Source organism: Phytophthora parasitica, assembly GCF_000247585.1.
Source record: "Phytophthora parasitica INRA-310 unplaced genomic scaffold supercont2.13, whole genome shotgun sequence".
Lineage (NCBI taxonomy): Eukaryota > Oomycota > Peronosporomycetes > Peronosporales > Peronosporaceae > Phytophthora > Phytophthora nicotianae.
Window position 1 is genome coordinate 983,865 of NW_008648999.1, and position 15,058 is coordinate 998,922.

Genomic DNA, 15,058 nt, shown 5'->3' on the forward strand with positions numbered 1-15,058 from the left:
ACAATCAAGTATTATTGGATCATACTTCCTCCATTCAAAAATGATTGGGACAATTAGTTTTTGTAGACGTCAATAATGATTCGAACAATTGCAACAACACTTTATTATTTGTCCGAGTTATTTGTTTGCAGGAATGGGTCCCCGCCAACAGCACTCAGAGCAAGAATACCCATTTAATATCATGTCAGTTGGTTCAGTAGTTTATAAGAAAAGAGAGATCTTACCGGGGGGCGTGCGACAGCTGCCAAGAACATTGTCTTGGGCACGAACCGCTTGCTTTGGCGGTGTCTTGCGGGTGGCTCTTCATCGGGAAGGAGCAAATAGGGTCGCTCGTCGACGTCAGCGTCGAACCACTTCTTGTCCATATGCACCATGGTATACATACCCTCGAACTCGAAGGTATGCTCGTCGATAAAGATCAGTATCCATCGCATGCGCGCAAGTTTCTGGATGTCGGTTAACTGGGGCTTTATACAGTCGTACGACGTGTCATGTGGCCTTCTTTGAGTAGCAGATGTAGTAGCCCTGTCGAGACGCCGACGGCAGCAGCAGTACGTTCGATTCGCTGGCGGTCAGCCACGGGAACCGCACCAATTTTTGCTGCCAGCTCTGCTCGATCATACGGTTTACGGCCAGGCTTCTGCTTGATCCTGCTCTCGGGGGCTCCGTCAGCAACACCGTCCGCTACATTTCCGCAGTAGCGCGCCCAAATTCGCTCAACCGTGTGTCTGTGGCACTCGTTTTTGCGTGCTAGCCTCGCATACGTTCCATGTGGCACCTTGCCGTCCCTAAATGCAAGCAGGATGTCCTGAACGACTGCCCGACGTTCCTGATCAGTGAGGTTGGGTTCCCGCATCTCTGTGGCACAAAAACTTTAAAACTAACGGCTCAGCGAGTAAATGTAAAATGAAGTTGTCGAGGCAGCGCACACCAACCATCACAGCTCCACCAATTTTTTGCCGACAAAAATAAAATTTGTATGGCTGTAAAGCTCTAATCGCCCTCTACGGATTGAGCCAATCAGCGAGAACATTCGTGCGATTTTGACAAATCTGCGTTTCTTTTGGTGCATATGTCCCAATCATTTTTGAATGGAGGAAGTAGTCGGCAAAATCAAACAGTGTTATTGGTGAAATATCATTTTATTTAGTGGCCTGGCTTAGCAATTCAACTCCAGTTCGTCCTCAAATCCAACCTTTAGCCCTACCCACCCTTGCTTAGGACCAGCCTTTAAAGGTCAGATTGGCCAAAACTTTGGAAAGGCACAATACATTTCACGTCTGCATTTTGACATAAGCACACGGTTAACAATGGCCGAGCTACTTACAAGCGCAACGAGTATCCACTGGACGAGTGGTAGTATCCACCATTGCTCCCCTTTGTCGTGGTGGTAGTGGAGGTAGTCGTAGCACCGTTGCTGGTCACGGTCTTGACAGTCGTCGTTGTCGTCGTGGTCGAATCTCCCTGGCCGTTGCCTACCAGCATGGACAAGACATCAGACTTTTCGTTCTCGGCGCGCTTACGCATGCGTCGACGCTGATTCTTGGTCAACTTGACTTCCCCCATCGCTGGAGTGCCACCCACAGGGCCAACACGCTTCGGTGGCATTCGCTGTTGCTGCGTGTTCGGCTGTGAGTTTTCGTCACTAACTTCAGCGTCACGAGCGCTACTCTTCTTGTCTTCTTCTTGCTCCTCAGTCTCTTGCTGGTAACGACTACTGCGACGCTGCTGGAACTCCTCCTCATTGCGCAGTAGCTCCTGGATCTTGTCCTCCATCACAGTGCGAACCTTTGCAACCTCATCCGTTGGCCCCTTTAGAGTGATCGAGTTGTCACTACGACGAATGTCAATCATCACGTCTGAGAATTGCTTTTGAAGAGCACGAATATTGGCGCCACTCTTGCCGATTAATGAGCCGACCATGGAGCTCGCGAAGGCTGGCGACACAGTAGTGGGAAGGGCGATAGTCTCGACCACGAAGATCTCCAAAAGATGCTCAATCTTCTCCACTATCCGCTCGCGTTCATCGTGGTCTTCGCCGTACACCACAACCTGCAATTCTCCCTTCTTCTCGCCGTCAATTACGTGGAACTGAATGCCCTTGGCAGCGTCCTTCTTGACTGATAGCGCCACATCCAGCTTGCTTTTGCTGACATCTACAACGGAGGACATGTTCTTGTTGTGAGTGAGCAGTTCTTGAACCTTCTCAGTCGCAAGTTTAATAGCCTCGTTGTCCCTCGAGCTGATAGTAAGCACACGGTCATCATGACGAGAGCCAGAAGGCGATGGAGTGCTCACATCCAGTCGAGCGTTGCTGTCTGTGCTGATTTTCTTGATGGTCTCGCCGTTGCGACCCACGAGAATGGGAACAAGCCAACCAGCAATTGGCAGTTCAACGTGTTGCTTCTTCCAGGCTTCGACGTCCTTTTTGAGCTGCTGTGTGATCTCCTGGGCGTTCTTCTTGGAGTCGGCGAACACCTTTAAGCTGGTCTTGGTGGGCAGCGAGAACACAACGTTGTACTTCGCGCGGAGAGTGGGCAACAGTTCGTACATACGTGTCGCAATGGACGGAGGCAGGTCTTCGAGAGTCTGGAAGCAATCCGTGAAGTAGAACTGCAGCACCGTCTCCACCTCCGCCTTGGCTTCGTACACCTGAGAGGCATTGGTACCCTCAATGCGGATCGTCCCCTCCTCAGTCGCGCCTGAAGCTGCCGGTGAGCGCTTGATGCGAAGCTCACATCCTGTTTGCTTGCAGATCCGCAAAGCGTTATCGTTGAGCTTCGCAGCTTCTCCCTTAACCTCCAGTGCACTGGCAAACGAAATGGAAGGCAAAGGAATGGTCTCCACGAAGTGAGAGTCCGGTGACACCAGCATCTCCAAGAACTTCTTGATCTTGCCGATTCCCATGGCAGGACCACGGATCTTCGCCACCTTGCCGTCGTCCTGTATAGACACTCTCATTCCTTCACCTCCTTCAGCCTCCAATTCCTGGAGACGCATTGCAATCGCCTCGTGCTTCTCCAATAGCGTGGTAAAGTTTGCTGGAACTGGTCCAGCGACACCGCGGGGTAATCCTGCATTGCTCTGTTGTTCCTGTCGAGGTACATGGACACTCTCGACCACGTGCGTTTCCTGTAAAGTCTTCAGCACGTCGTCAACACAGGCCTTGAGAGCTTCAGAGGACGCAGCCTTGACGCGGACCTGGCCACGGTTCGGGAATGCATCCAGCGTGGCCTCTGGATGAGCCAGACGCATCGATTTGATGCGCTCGCCCTTCTTACCGATCAAACAACCCGTTGCAAACGCATCCAGCTGAAGAAGTTGGCGGTTCTGCGTCTGTAAGAGCTCATCGACAGCTTCCTGCACCGTCTTGAGTTGCTCTTCTGTGCCAATCATTTCGAGCTCAGAAGGTTGGCCACCCGTTCCACGCAGCACGCGGACCTTGGCTCCACTCTTGCTCTCAAGTTCCGACACAGTCTCTCCCTTCTTACCGATCACAGTCGGAATTTCGTCGTCATCCAGTGGCAGGTATCGCACGTGATGAGCCTCGTCCAGTTCTTCCAGTTGCTCCTTCGCCTTGTGAATAGACTCCAGTGAACCAGTGAGCGAGATCTTGATCTGATCCGACTCACTGTCGCTACTCCGAGCGGCTCCTTCACGAGGCGGAGGGGGCAGATGCAACTTGCAGCCGCTGTTAGCTTCGATTTCCGACAGCTTCTCGCGCTTGGAGGCCATCAAGACAGCGATCAAGTAGCGCGACGTCACGAAGACCGAGCGCTGGTTGTTGTCCACGATCTCCATGATCTTCGCCTTGGCATTGCCGATCGCTTCATCATCGTCACCGAACACGCAGACGTACGTGTCCTGGATATCGATGCGTACGTTGCCTTCCTTGCCTTCGCTTTCAATCTCCTTGATCTTGCTGCCTTTCTTGCCAATAATGAGGCTCAGCAAGTGATTGTCGACCACCTCGTGCACCCAGTGGTGCTGCTCGAACTCTTTCAGACGTTCACGAAGCGCATCGTCCATCGCGTCGATCTGCTTCTTGTTGCCCAGTACGTGAATGCGACGCTCCTTCTTGAACACCTTGATCCGAGCCTCGGCCGCATCTGTACGTAACAGACGCAGTTGCTTGGCCTTGTCGGCCATGAGGAACTCGGCGAAAAACTCGAACTTGTACTTGGAGAACTCTGGACCCTTGAATAAATCCCTGTCTTCCGGTGTAAAGTTCTTCTCACGTTGCGACTGCTCGTTAATGAGCTCACGGACGAACTTCTCCGCACTAGCCACACTCTCCTTCGTGCCCACAAGCCGCACGTTGTTGGTCACCTTGTCAATGTCCACCAATGCCCCCGTGTCCTCCATCAACTGGTTGATCGTCTCTCCTTTCTTGCCGATCAGCTTCGGGACAACTTCCGACGGCAGCAAGATGTCCACTTTACCAGCTGTCAAGTCGTTAATGGCCTTTTTGAGCTGCTTGGCCTTGTCTGGCGAGGCCTGCACGGTCAAGATGCCGTCCGTCCTACTAATGTCGATCTTGAGCTTGAGCGACTTCTCCAACTCGTGCAGATGCTTGGCTTGCTGGAACATGAGCACCTTGACCGAGTCAGGATGCAGGCCAATGGAGTGAGTGGTAGCCAGAGTGATGTCCTCGATGGCTACTTTGGCCGCCTGCACCTGCTCCGGGGCGCTCGTGATCTTGACGGTATTCAGCTTATTGTCCACCTCGATCATAGCGCAGCACTCCTTCTCCATCTGGTGCACGTGGGCGAACTGCTTGCCAATGACTGCACCCATCTTGTCCGCAGGTACCGTCACCTCGACGGTAACGAAGTCCACCACGGGCTTGTTGATATGCGCTGCGAGCTTGAGTTTACGGATACCCTGCTGTAATTGCTGCAGCGTGGCTTCGTATTCCTTATGTTGCTCGAAGCGCTCCTGACGCTCCTGGCGCGTGCGGTCGATCATGGCTTGAAACTCCTCGCAGGCCTCCTGTTGCGCCAACTTGTCCTTAAGTTGCTGCAACTCGCGCAACAGTACACGCTCGTCGCCGGCCGACATGGACGTGGTGTTGCGGTGCCATTCCTTCTGCTCCATCTCCTCCTTGAGACGCTCCGCCGACATGTTGGGGCGACGCGGAGGGTTCTTGAAGGCCACACGCAGCTTCTCGTCCAGCTGCTTGCCGGCCGCCGCATTGGCCGCTTTGGCAGCGGTTACACTCTCCAGACGCTGCTGCATCTGCTGGAGCATCTCGGCGTCGCTGAGCGTGGACATGGCGGACAAGCGGGCAGGACAAAGGGGACACTTGGGTAGGGCGGGATCTTTTTCACGAATGATAAGGATCGAGGACACGTAAACCGCCGCCGTAGAAATGAATTGACTTTTGTATGCGGCTATTTTTGTCATTACGTGGAAACAGTGTGGTACACATCAAACACAGCAAGAGTGAAGGTCAAGTAGTTGAAGTTTCTCTTAGCGGAACGGAGAGCGTTTGTCCTGATTTTTCCGGTTGACCAGGGTCTTCTTCAAGGCGCTCGAGGCAGTTTCTCGACGGATTTTCAGCACTGTGCCCATGGATTGAGGCGGAGGCGGTGCGGTTGTCGTTGGTGCTGCTGTAGGTGCAGATGATGTGGCCCCAGAGCGGGACATCGACACGGAGCGCACTGCGCGTGGCGGCATGAAGATAGTTGCTGCCTGCTTCTTCGTTACTGTTGCACTAGTGTTTCGGGATACTTTGCCGCCTTTGCGAAAGGGTTTCGCTTTGTGTATCGATGCTACGGGGGTGGGAGGAGGTTGAGAACTGCTCGAATAGATGATCGGGTGGACCGCAGCAGGAGATGCCTGTTGGTGTGCAGCTGGAGATAGCTGTTGGTGGTCCTGTTGTTCGTGTTCAACCTCCGCGTGGTTGTATGTGGGAGGCACCACATTTAAGGAATCGAGTCCGTCTTTGCCGTATCGCTTAGCCATGATCTCGAGCTCTGTGTCCCACGTCGTAGAAGTTGCGCGATGACGAGCATGATCCTGCATGTCGAGCGACGAGAACGGGAGAGCGAGATCGCTGAGATGTGACTGTTGTAGTGCTAAGCGATTCATGAAGCCCTCAAGTGAGCGATCGCGGTTGCTGCTCTGTGAGGCCATCCGAGAGTCTTCGCCACCTCCCACAGCAGTACGCATCTGCTGGAGGACGCGTACGATCGCTGGAGGGTTGGCGTCATGAGCTGGACAAGAAGATGGTAGACCGACTAGTGCGAGGAACTTCGCTCCAGGTTTAATAGTATCTTGAAGTAGCACGGTGAGTTTGGAGCTGTGATAGCGCACGAAGGCCACACCTTTCAGTCGGACCTCAGCAAGTGCCGTCACAAGCGTCTCCGCTCCGTTTTCCACCGCAACTCGCTGTTTAACCTCTTCTGGATTGTCTGTCCAAGGAAGTGATGGCTTTCCAGCAGCTTTCGCACCATTGCCAGCCCCTAGCGCTAACTCAACGATCTGGAGCTTTGATTTGACTGGCGCCGCACCAGTAAGCAAGTTTTCGTACGTCAAACAAACCGTCGCAATTGTGTGTGTAAGCGGCGCGATCAGCGATGGTACTGCACCAGGTTCTCCAAACTGTTGAATTGCATTGGTCGTGAGATACTCACGTCCTCCAGCCAGCACCACGAGAGCCTCCTCTGCGTTCTGCACCTCCAGCACCACAATCTGGCGTACTACGGAGACGTTTGCTGTAGTTTGTGGAGCTGACGTTGTTTCCAGTCCTAGCAAGTCGTACACGGTCTCGTTGAAAACAGCAAGGAAGCTGATGGTGAACTTGGCTCGATGGAATCGCGTATCACTTCCTACAGCTGCGAACAGCTCACGTAGCAGCAACTCTGGAACTGTTTGCTGGGCTGTTGAGCCCCCAATTCGCAGTGGTGGGGCACCTACAAACGTCGTGACGCATGCGTTGCATCCGTCTATGACAGACTGGAGAAGTGGGGTTACAGATTCGTGCCGATCCCATTCGCGGGCTCTGTCGGAGAACACTGCGTCGCACTTGACGCCCAGTACTTCATTAGAGTTGGCGCCACCGTCACGCAGGAACAGTTCACCGTTGCTGTAGTTGGCACGAAGCACTAGCTTGCCTGCCTCCCTTTCATCACTAGCCACAGTATCTGATGATGACTCGACGTTCTGTAGCTGGCAAATGATCAAAGCATCGCGTCTCGCTCGCCAAACCTGCTCATGAAGATGTCGACGTGCCAGTTCGGCGCTATACAACGCCAAACGCAACGGGGCATGCTCGATATGGGCTGTCTGTGCGTATCGTGACGAACGTTCAACGAGAGCCATGACGGGGGCACGAAGTCTGTCTAGGAATCGTCGGAAATCCCCTTGAATTGCCACAAGTGGAGCTCGAGTGTGTGCCAGTGTGGCTCGCATTCCACGCAGCGAGGTGATGGCATCTCTAGCCAAACCATTCACCTGTCGGCGATACACAGCGTGACGCTGAATGGCTGCTTGCTGAGATTGCAAGTGCTCCCGAGCACTAGCTCCATAGGCTTGGAAGGCCTTGGATTCCGCTGTCTTAGCGGCTACTGCCCCCTTAAGTTGGTTCGCTTGATGCTGTAGAGCACCGCGCTCGTCTCGTAGAGTTTCTAGTTCGCGTTCACGAAGTTCAGCGCGTTGACGAGCGGTCTGCAGTTGCTCCCGAAGAGCAGCATTTTCTCGTTCTCGGTGTTCACTCTGTGCCTGCGCCTCCGTCCACTTCTCCATGATTGCTTTGAAGTGGGTGCTGCGTTTACCCATTTCAACCGTGAGGTGTTCTACGTTGTCATGCAGCAATTTCGTCTCCTGCGTTCGCAGTTGGTTCTCTTGACGAAGTTCTTTTGCTGTTACCTCACTTTGCTCGAGCGCGTCACGATCTTCTCTTGCACAGGTACGCAGTGCTGCTAGTTCATCATGTTGCATTGAGATGCACGCGTTCAACTCCATCACCTGCATCGCTCGCTTATGGGCTTCCGCGAGTGCCTTCTCTTTGGCCTTCTTCGCATCCAGGAGTTCTTTCCAGCAGAACTCGCCAGCTTCCGCATCACCAAGCATGGCGGGGGCTAGTTGATCCCTTGCAGAGCCATTGGACGCTGTTGCATCGTGTGATACTGTGGTAGTTTTTCGCTCACTCTCAGCGACGGAGGATCGCAGGGCAAGGACCTCTTTCTGCAGTTGATCGAGCTCCATCAACAGAGAGTGATTGCGCTTTTCCACTTCCCCACGCTTGCTGCGCTCTTCTTGTACCTTTTCCGTCATGTTCACGAGCAGCGAGGCTAACGACTCTGGTTCGGAGTGTGAGTTCGCCATGATGAAGTCTTCTTCAATGTCATCTTCATCTTCTTGTTCATTTTCACACCCCAGTTCCTGCTGGTCTGTCTCCTCCATCAGTTCTTCACGAGATTCCTCATCATCAGATGCAGTGTGTTGATCCATTTTCTCCTCACTCTTGCAAACGCGTGCTGCAGCGAGGATACACTGTTATCGATACAAGCGCGGCTTACAGCAGACACAGCAAGCGTGGTGTATGCAAAACGAAGTAGTTTCTCGCTATGAGGAACGCCACAGTATGGGAGCAGATCATGATGCTCTTCAACTTTTTTATAGTCATGTTGAAGTGACCAAGTATAGATGGCTACAATTTTAGAGTCGTGCATACATTTTCTTCTTCTTGTGTAGCGAGATTCCATCTGAAAAATGTTCCCTGCCGATGGAAAGCTTACACTGGGCGTGAAGGGCCGGCTCAGCAACCAGGAGATGGAACAGCTCCGCAGCCAGGTTCGTCTATCGCAAGCTTGCCAAACCGTACTTTGCTAGAGAATAACATTTGTCGTGCTTCTGTAGCTCGCTCAAGCAGCGGCATACGCTCATGTGCCAGAGCATCAACGTGCTGCTCGAGCTGCAAAGGCCCAGTTGGCTTCAAAGCCTATGACTAAAATTTACCATCGAATAGATCCAGCCAGAGATAGCAGTAGCAATCAAGCACGGCCATCCCGGAAGACGCTGGCGAGCATTCAATACGAGCAGCAGTTTTCAGCAAAGGCGTACGACTCGCTGAAGCCGCGCCCCACTCGTGGCATCGGCACAGATGCCAAGACAATTCTGCAAGATGAGTACGTAACTAAACCACGGGAGGTGAGCTGCATCCCTCAAAGCCTCTCAAAGACGAAGCCAAACGAAGACTCTGAAGCTGGCAACCAGATCTCAAGTGGCAAACGTCGTGGACCTGCATCCATTCCTCAGGTGTTTATCATGTAAAAAGAGTAGCTAAACACTCATTTGAGCTACTTTTTAGTTAAGTTCACAGTCGGTTTGATTCGTTTGGATCAAAACCATCTCAATTGCAATGCATCGAGCGAGCCACGAGAGTATGGCACTTACGACGGCACGTAGCGCCAGCGCGCGCGAGCGTCCAAGTCGTCCTTCTGAGCATGTTGACGCAGTAGCTCCTTCTTCTCGCGTTGTCGCTCCTTCTTACGGCGGTTCTCGCGCTGACGCTTAGTCAGATCATCCACTAATGGCTCTGCTGAAGCAGCAGCTTGCGTGCGACGCGCCTGGCGTTTGGCAGCACTAGAGGCGCCCACCACCTGCCAGCCGTCTTCATCCGACTCGCTCGAGCTCGAGTCCGACAGTTCCTCCTGTACTGCAGCACTTTCCGGCGCTTTTTTCGCCTCAGCAATTCGTGCAGCTTCGCTATCATCATTGCTCTCGTCGCTTTTGGCCGGCCGAATCTTGATGAACTCGGCCGGCACTCGGTATTCCACTTCACCATCGTCGTACTTGAGGTGATACTCGTTGCCCTTGCGTTGCTCCAATATCGTGGCTGGGAACCACTCGTTTCCGCCGCCAAACCTGGCCAGCACCTCCTGATCTACAGCATATCTAGGGGCGTTGGCAGGCGGCAGCGACGCTTTGATCTTCCGGGCAAGGCGAGTGCCACCGAGGTTCTTGGGCTTGAATTTACGCGTGGCTAGCACCTGCGCGGCGGAGAGCCCATCGTCCGAGTCGCTATCGCTAACGTCATCCTCGCTGGCAATTAGTGCAGCCGCAGCAGGAGCTTTTGCTGGGGCTGCAGACCTTTGGAGCTTCTGCGGAGACTGTTGAGGTGGCGACGGAGATTCGGAGGATGCGGATTTCTTGGCGGATTTCTTTTTGCTGCGCTTTTTAACACGTTTAGTGGACGACTGGGGCGCAGGTGGAGATGGAGTCTGCAACCATTTGTACACGAAGAGCGACAACGCCGAGAGCAGCACTGTAAGCACGAGGCGCGCCAAGAACGATAGATCCGCCATCTTCTTTATCTAAATTTGTGTCGTGGTTTCTTTTTATCAATAGAAATGACGAAACTTGTATTTTAAGAGTTAATGAATAGTATTATACTGCGTTTCGTCATTTCTACCGATAAAACACATATTCCATAATAGGGGAGACAAATCTTTGGACTATAATTTTGATTATTTTTTTTTGAGAAAAATACCACCCGCGATAATGACACAATGTTCTTTTCGATAATGACATTGGGTTCATGTTTGACTCCCCACCAACACTTGAGAAGCAAGACGGCGCAGGCGCTTGAGGAGCAGCAAAGTCGCGCCAAATATGGCTTGCACTGTTCGACATTCCCAAAACATCTGACAGACAGCTCTTGATCGGCGAAATCATTAAAAGTCAAGCAATGGCCATTCTAGATGAAGAAGATGATGGTGACTTTGGGTTGTTTCGAGATTATCTGGTCCTGTGGCGGATTGATGAGAACATCACAACCGACGGCGACAAGGCAAACGATGATGAATCAGATACCTGTGGTTCCGTGGATAATTTGGCAAGTTCCTTACCGTTTGAACAGAGGTCGAGGAGCTGGCAAACTCCTCCATTTAGTGATGTCAAAGCGGTATCTCTCTCCAAGAGAATACTCCCCTACTGAGATAATAGAGCGCTTAAGCTGCAGAACCAAAACGATTTTGAGCACGAAACAAAATACCTTTAAAAAAAAAATCCGTTACGGATTTTCTGATTGCGCTTAAGCAAGCGTTGATACGACGATATGATAACCAATCATTTTGCGTCAACGACAAGTTTGCAACACGATGACAGACTCTGGAGACAGCGACGTCTTCTCTATGGATTGCTTGAGCGAGGACGACACTGTATCGCTTCAACTGGGCCAAGATGAGCCTGTAGAGATGTTTGAAGCTGCTGAAGAGAGACAAATAGCGGCATCCGACGACGACGAGGCCGAAAGCGTCGAGGAAGTAGACGAGGTAGAGCTCCGCTCGCGATTCAACGCCACTGCTGACAAAGCTCTGTTGGTCGAGGTGCTAGCGACCCCTCCATTTACAGTTGAGCGTAAGATGGTGACAGCCATGTGGAAAGGGGTTTCAAAGCGGCTTAACCAGAGTTTGTCAACCAACTTCAACTTTCGATCTTGCCGCGATCGTACAGGGCTTCTCCTCCGCCAATATGCTGTACGCAAAGGGTGTAACGAGGCAGCCAGTGGTACAAGTGAGGTGTACACAGACAACGATGATGTTCTACAGCAACTTAAAACTGAAGCCGCAATTCAGAAACAAGTCAGTAAGAAAAATGCTGCCATGAAGACTCAAGAGATTGAGACTGCGGGTCAACGGTTGATGCAGGCAGCTGAAAAACGGTACGCATAATTGCTAACTATGATTCATTTTATTGACTAGTGATGATGTTATGTATGTACTAACAGAGTCTCCGCAAGACTAATTGGTGGGGGTCAAAAGAAACCTCAGAAACGCCGTCGACTTTCGACGTTGCTGCAAAATGAGCAGGAAGAAGCTGTAGAACGTCGGAAACTTGAAGAGCAAAAGGTTAATCTGCATCGGGAAGAGCTCCAGCTGCGCCGCGAGGAATTTGATCACCAGCGTCGCCAACATGAGTTTATCCGTGAGAAGATGCAGCATCAAGCTGCACAACCAAAATCTCTGCTAAAGCTGGTATCTGCTGCAATTAACCAGACGAAACCTAAGCCGTATGTGTATTGAAACTGTTAAAGTGAAAAATACTCGTGCAGTGAAGGAGGTTCCACTCCAAAAAATCTACTGTTGTTGTTTCCCCCTCGGAGAATAGTGATACAATTAGTAAGAACCACTGCTGTCTTGTAAAGCGTTGCTGCAGGAACCCCACCCAAGTACATTTTGCGCTTGAAATCCACACCCGCCCAATAGTTAGTCACTTGACCACACGACCACTCTACCGAGGTCCGTACCACCGCCATTGAGGGGTTGATTTTGGTTTGAGCTGGTGTCAATGCAGATCCTTTAAAAGGTGAAACGAACACATCTGTCCGTCCGTAAGTCTGGTCACCGTAAATAAAATACCCCTGAAATCTTTCGTCAGCCCTGATGCGCTCCTCTAATTGAGACTTTCGTAGCAACGCTATGTCGTGCCGTCTTCCCTCCACTGGTCCATCTAGATGCCAAATTATGCCGTCAGAAGTTACGGCGGTCTGTAATTTGAGCCCGTGTTTCCTCTTGTGTCCATTATAGACGCTTCTTTGAGCTCGAGCTCCTGATGGTCTGCAAATGCCTCGTACTGTCCCATCGACGAATCCCCAGATACTATCCAGCTTAGCACCTTGGTCATATACAGCTTGACAAAACTCCTGCAATAGGTCCAACCCGATTTAGGCTACCATTTAGGATCGACGTGCACTTGGTATTGATCAAGCCTATCACATAGTAGAAAATACTGCTGAGGGCACTAGGCCACCGTCCGTAGATGCTAGACAACTCAAACAATCTACTTGGATAGGAGAGACGATAAAGCGTGATGCACAGACCCTCGAGTCCAGTACAACAGGCACGGGAGCTTGATCCGGTGCGGATAACTTCTGGTAGCCCAAACGAGGCTTGTAGACGACGGAGTTGCCGTTGAGTAAAGCGATAGAAGAGTAGGCAAGCATCGTCTGTGACGACGTCGATGTCAAACCGGACACTAGGGATGGAGAACTGTGGCCCTGAATCGCAGAGTAATGCAATATCATAGTGTCAAAGTCGGGATGCTGTCGCCAAGTCCCCATGGAGCCGCTTAAACCGTGAACATCAACCATTTCCCTCGCAACGCGGCGTTCCTCGAAGATATCGTCGTCGCTGTCCGATTCCATAAGAACAGGCTGTAGAGAGGATAACACAAGCCCACCACTGATTCCGCTTCGTTTTAAAAAGCGGAGACGCAACTAATCGTCGCCTCCAAACGAAAGGAAACGTAAAAGATCAAAAATTATCATATTTTCTTCAGATTTGCGTTTCGTTCTGAACTGCTTAAGCGCTCTAATACTGAAGTATCATCATTTCCTTAGATAAAAAGAAATACAAAAAGGCTTCGTTTAAATAATTATATTCGTCATTTCTATGAAGGGAAAATATTATTATTGAAAACAACGATTGAGAGCATTTGTGCGCATCTAACTCCGACGCAAAGCTCAGATATGATATGACGACGAGATCGCGCCATTTACACGCGCTCGTAACGAAAATAGCACCCTCACGAAAGTTTAGAAAGCATCTCCTTATGTAGTACCAGACAGTAACGAGACTTCAAAGATGACAACATCTGGAGATGTACCCAGTGCTGGATCTGATGAAATCAAAAGCACTGGACAAGTGACGCGGCCAGCCTGGACATGGCGATGTTGAAGTGGATTGGACCTGAGGGATCTGCGATGTCGGACTCCTGGATTGTCAGGACCCCACTCTACAGTGTCCGAGTCTGAAACTCTTGACTCCCATCGGTGTTTACTGCAACCTCTAATTTTGTGATCCTTGACCCAATCGTCCTGATCCAGTTGTCCTAACTCAGGATCTTCCAGGTTCATCCACTTATATCGTCAATCTCCACTTGGAGACACGAGATCTCGGGTTTGCCCGATCTCTCGATCTACGTGATCCAGTCATCCTTGTGAGTCATCGCCGTCATATTGCCTTCATCGTGGCACCCTTCGTCCCAATTCATCACTCGTCCACGTGGTCATGATAAAGCAAGAAGAGACTTTAAAGCCTATCTGCAGGATGCAATTCCATGTGAAAATGTATAACGAATCTATACGAACAAGATTCGATCTACATTGATGAAAGTGGCGGTGCCTTGCAACGTCAGAATACTAAACGCCTAGATGTAGCGGAGGGTATCCTCGACTAGTTACCATATATATAAGTAGACATTTGGAATCAGCTGCACGAACCTCTGCTGCACATCGAACCATTAACTCCACCTCAAGCTTAAGCTCTGTTAATGTGTCCGTAACATCAACTCTAGTAGTGTGGCTGGTAAGACGAGTTTCTAATGCAATCATGCAGTTTCATTTCCTTTTCCGATGTTACGAACCAGTCTGACTGCAGATGCTTCACAGACGGTCACCATTTACTTTGTACTGTGATGATGTACAGTCAGTACCGTGTACCTGAGTCGTTGCAGTGCACCTATTCTGCAGGTAAATTAAAGCTATTATCACATAACCAGGCTGGACTCTTCGAAATACACAATTTATTATGTATTGTTGTAAAATTTACAACAATACTTAGTAAATTGTGTATTTCAACAACATTATTTAATAAAGCTGTGGTCAATGCAGTATTTCAACAACTAATTCTCGATTTGCAGCCTCGCTTGCACCACGAATTGAGATCACCCCAAGAATACCCCTTCCACTCTCCACAGTGGACATCTACGCATCTCTCCCAACCCCGACGGATACCGCGATGGCCGACAACGCAGCACCCGATGTGGATGCGATGCACCCTGAGCAATCCGTTCTTCATGCACCCGGTGAGCTACGGGCTCCTATGGACACCGAGGAGCGCGCCTCGTAATCTGACTCACAGCCATCTATTGTGACCACTACTACCACTGCTAATGGTTTCAAAACGGCGACGGTGCCTGATACCGAAGGTCCAAGCTCTCCGTCACCGACTCACCGTTTGTCTTTCCGCAATGCGGTGACTGGCGCGCAGGACCCAGGTGCGTCTCCGCAGGCATCTCGAGCTCGTCTGGGTGGGGATAGCAACTATTC

At 51.0% G+C, this 15,058-nt stretch overlaps 9 protein-coding genes across 9 annotated transcripts in view; 3 read left to right on the forward strand and 6 right to left on the reverse strand.

Annotated features, from left to right (window-relative positions):
- PPTG_07945 (hypothetical protein) overlaps positions 1-434 on the reverse strand; it is a gene marked incomplete at both ends in the record, with an annotated part of 3,029 nt that extends 2,595 nt beyond the window's left edge. Inside the window, one exon of the mRNA XM_008902319.1 lies at positions 225-434. Within this exon, the coding sequence (XP_008900567.1) occupies positions 225-434 (210 nt within the window). The remainder of the gene's footprint in view (positions 1-224) is intronic.
- Positions 435-469: 35 nt separating this feature from the next.
- Positions 470-856, reverse strand: PPTG_07946 (hypothetical protein; the record flags this gene model as incomplete). Its single annotated transcript, XM_008902320.1, has 1 exon — positions 470-856. One exon carries the CDS (start codon positions 854-856, stop codon positions 470-472), a length of 387 nt encoding a protein of 128 aa, XP_008900568.1.
- A 267-nt stretch (positions 857-1,123) lies between these two features.
- PPTG_07947 (hypothetical protein) lies at positions 1,124-5,377 on the reverse strand. Its single transcript, XM_008902321.1, has one exon. It carries the CDS (start codon positions 5,272-5,274, stop codon positions 1,324-1,326), a length of 3,951 nt encoding a protein of 1,316 aa, XP_008900569.1. The 5' UTR covers positions 5,275-5,377; the 3' UTR covers positions 1,124-1,323.
- Positions 5,378-5,472: 95 nt separating this feature from the next.
- PPTG_07948 (hypothetical protein) lies at positions 5,473-8,457 on the reverse strand (the record flags this gene model as incomplete). Its single annotated transcript, XM_008902322.1, has 1 exon — positions 5,473-8,457. One exon carries the CDS (start codon positions 8,455-8,457, stop codon positions 5,473-5,475), a length of 2,985 nt encoding a protein of 994 aa, XP_008900570.1.
- A 261-nt stretch (positions 8,458-8,718) lies between these two features.
- On the forward strand, positions 8,719-9,279 carry PPTG_07949 (hypothetical protein; the record flags this gene model as incomplete). Its single annotated transcript, XM_008902323.1, has 2 exons — positions 8,719-8,799; positions 8,866-9,279. 2 exons carry the CDS (start codon positions 8,719-8,721, stop codon positions 9,277-9,279), a joined length of 495 nt encoding a protein of 164 aa, XP_008900571.1.
- Positions 9,204-10,347, reverse strand: PPTG_07950 (hypothetical protein). Its single transcript, XM_008902324.1, has one exon. The coding sequence runs from the start codon at positions 10,311-10,313 to the stop codon at positions 9,399-9,401; it is 915 nt and encodes a 304-aa protein (XP_008900572.1). The 5' UTR covers positions 10,314-10,347; the 3' UTR covers positions 9,204-9,398.
- A 723-nt stretch (positions 10,348-11,070) lies between these two features.
- PPTG_07951 (hypothetical protein) lies at positions 11,071-12,110 on the forward strand. Its single transcript, XM_008902325.1, has 2 exons — positions 11,071-11,671; positions 11,738-12,110. The coding sequence occupies exons 1-2, from the start codon at positions 11,109-11,111 to the stop codon at positions 12,030-12,032; spliced, it is 858 nt and encodes a 285-aa protein (XP_008900573.1). The 5' UTR covers positions 11,071-11,108; the 3' UTR covers positions 12,033-12,110.
- PPTG_07952 (hypothetical protein) lies at positions 12,009-13,153 on the reverse strand (the record flags this gene model as incomplete). Its single annotated transcript, XM_008902326.1, has 2 exons — positions 12,009-12,652; positions 12,726-13,153. The coding sequence occupies 2 exons, from the start codon at positions 13,151-13,153 to the stop codon at positions 12,487-12,489; spliced, it is 594 nt and encodes a 197-aa protein (XP_008900574.1). The 3' UTR covers positions 12,009-12,486.
- A 1,594-nt stretch (positions 13,154-14,747) lies between these two features.
- PPTG_22229 (hypothetical protein) lies at positions 14,748-14,858 on the forward strand (the record flags this gene model as incomplete). The annotated part of the gene is made up of 1 exon (XM_008902400.1): positions 14,748-14,858. One exon carries the CDS (start codon positions 14,748-14,750, stop codon positions 14,856-14,858), a length of 111 nt encoding a protein of 36 aa, XP_008900648.1.
- Positions 14,859-15,058: the final 200 nt, after the last annotated feature.

Coding starts and splice junctions, on each gene's coding strand:
- PPTG_07947 (XM_008902321.1), bottom strand. CDS start 5,274: ATGTCCACGCTCAGCGACGCCGAGATGCTCCAGCAGATGCAGCAGCGT.
- PPTG_07950 (XM_008902324.1), bottom strand. CDS start 10,313: ATGGCGGATCTATCGTTCTTGGCGCGCCTCGTGCTTACAGTGCTGCTC.
- PPTG_07951 (XM_008902325.1), top strand. CDS start 11,109: ATGACAGACTCTGGAGACAGCGACGTCTTCTCTATGGATTGCTTGAGC. Junction 11,672..11,737: donor ATGCAGGCAGCTGAAAAACG/GTACGCATAATT, acceptor ATGTACTAACAG/AGTCTCCGCAAGACTAATTG.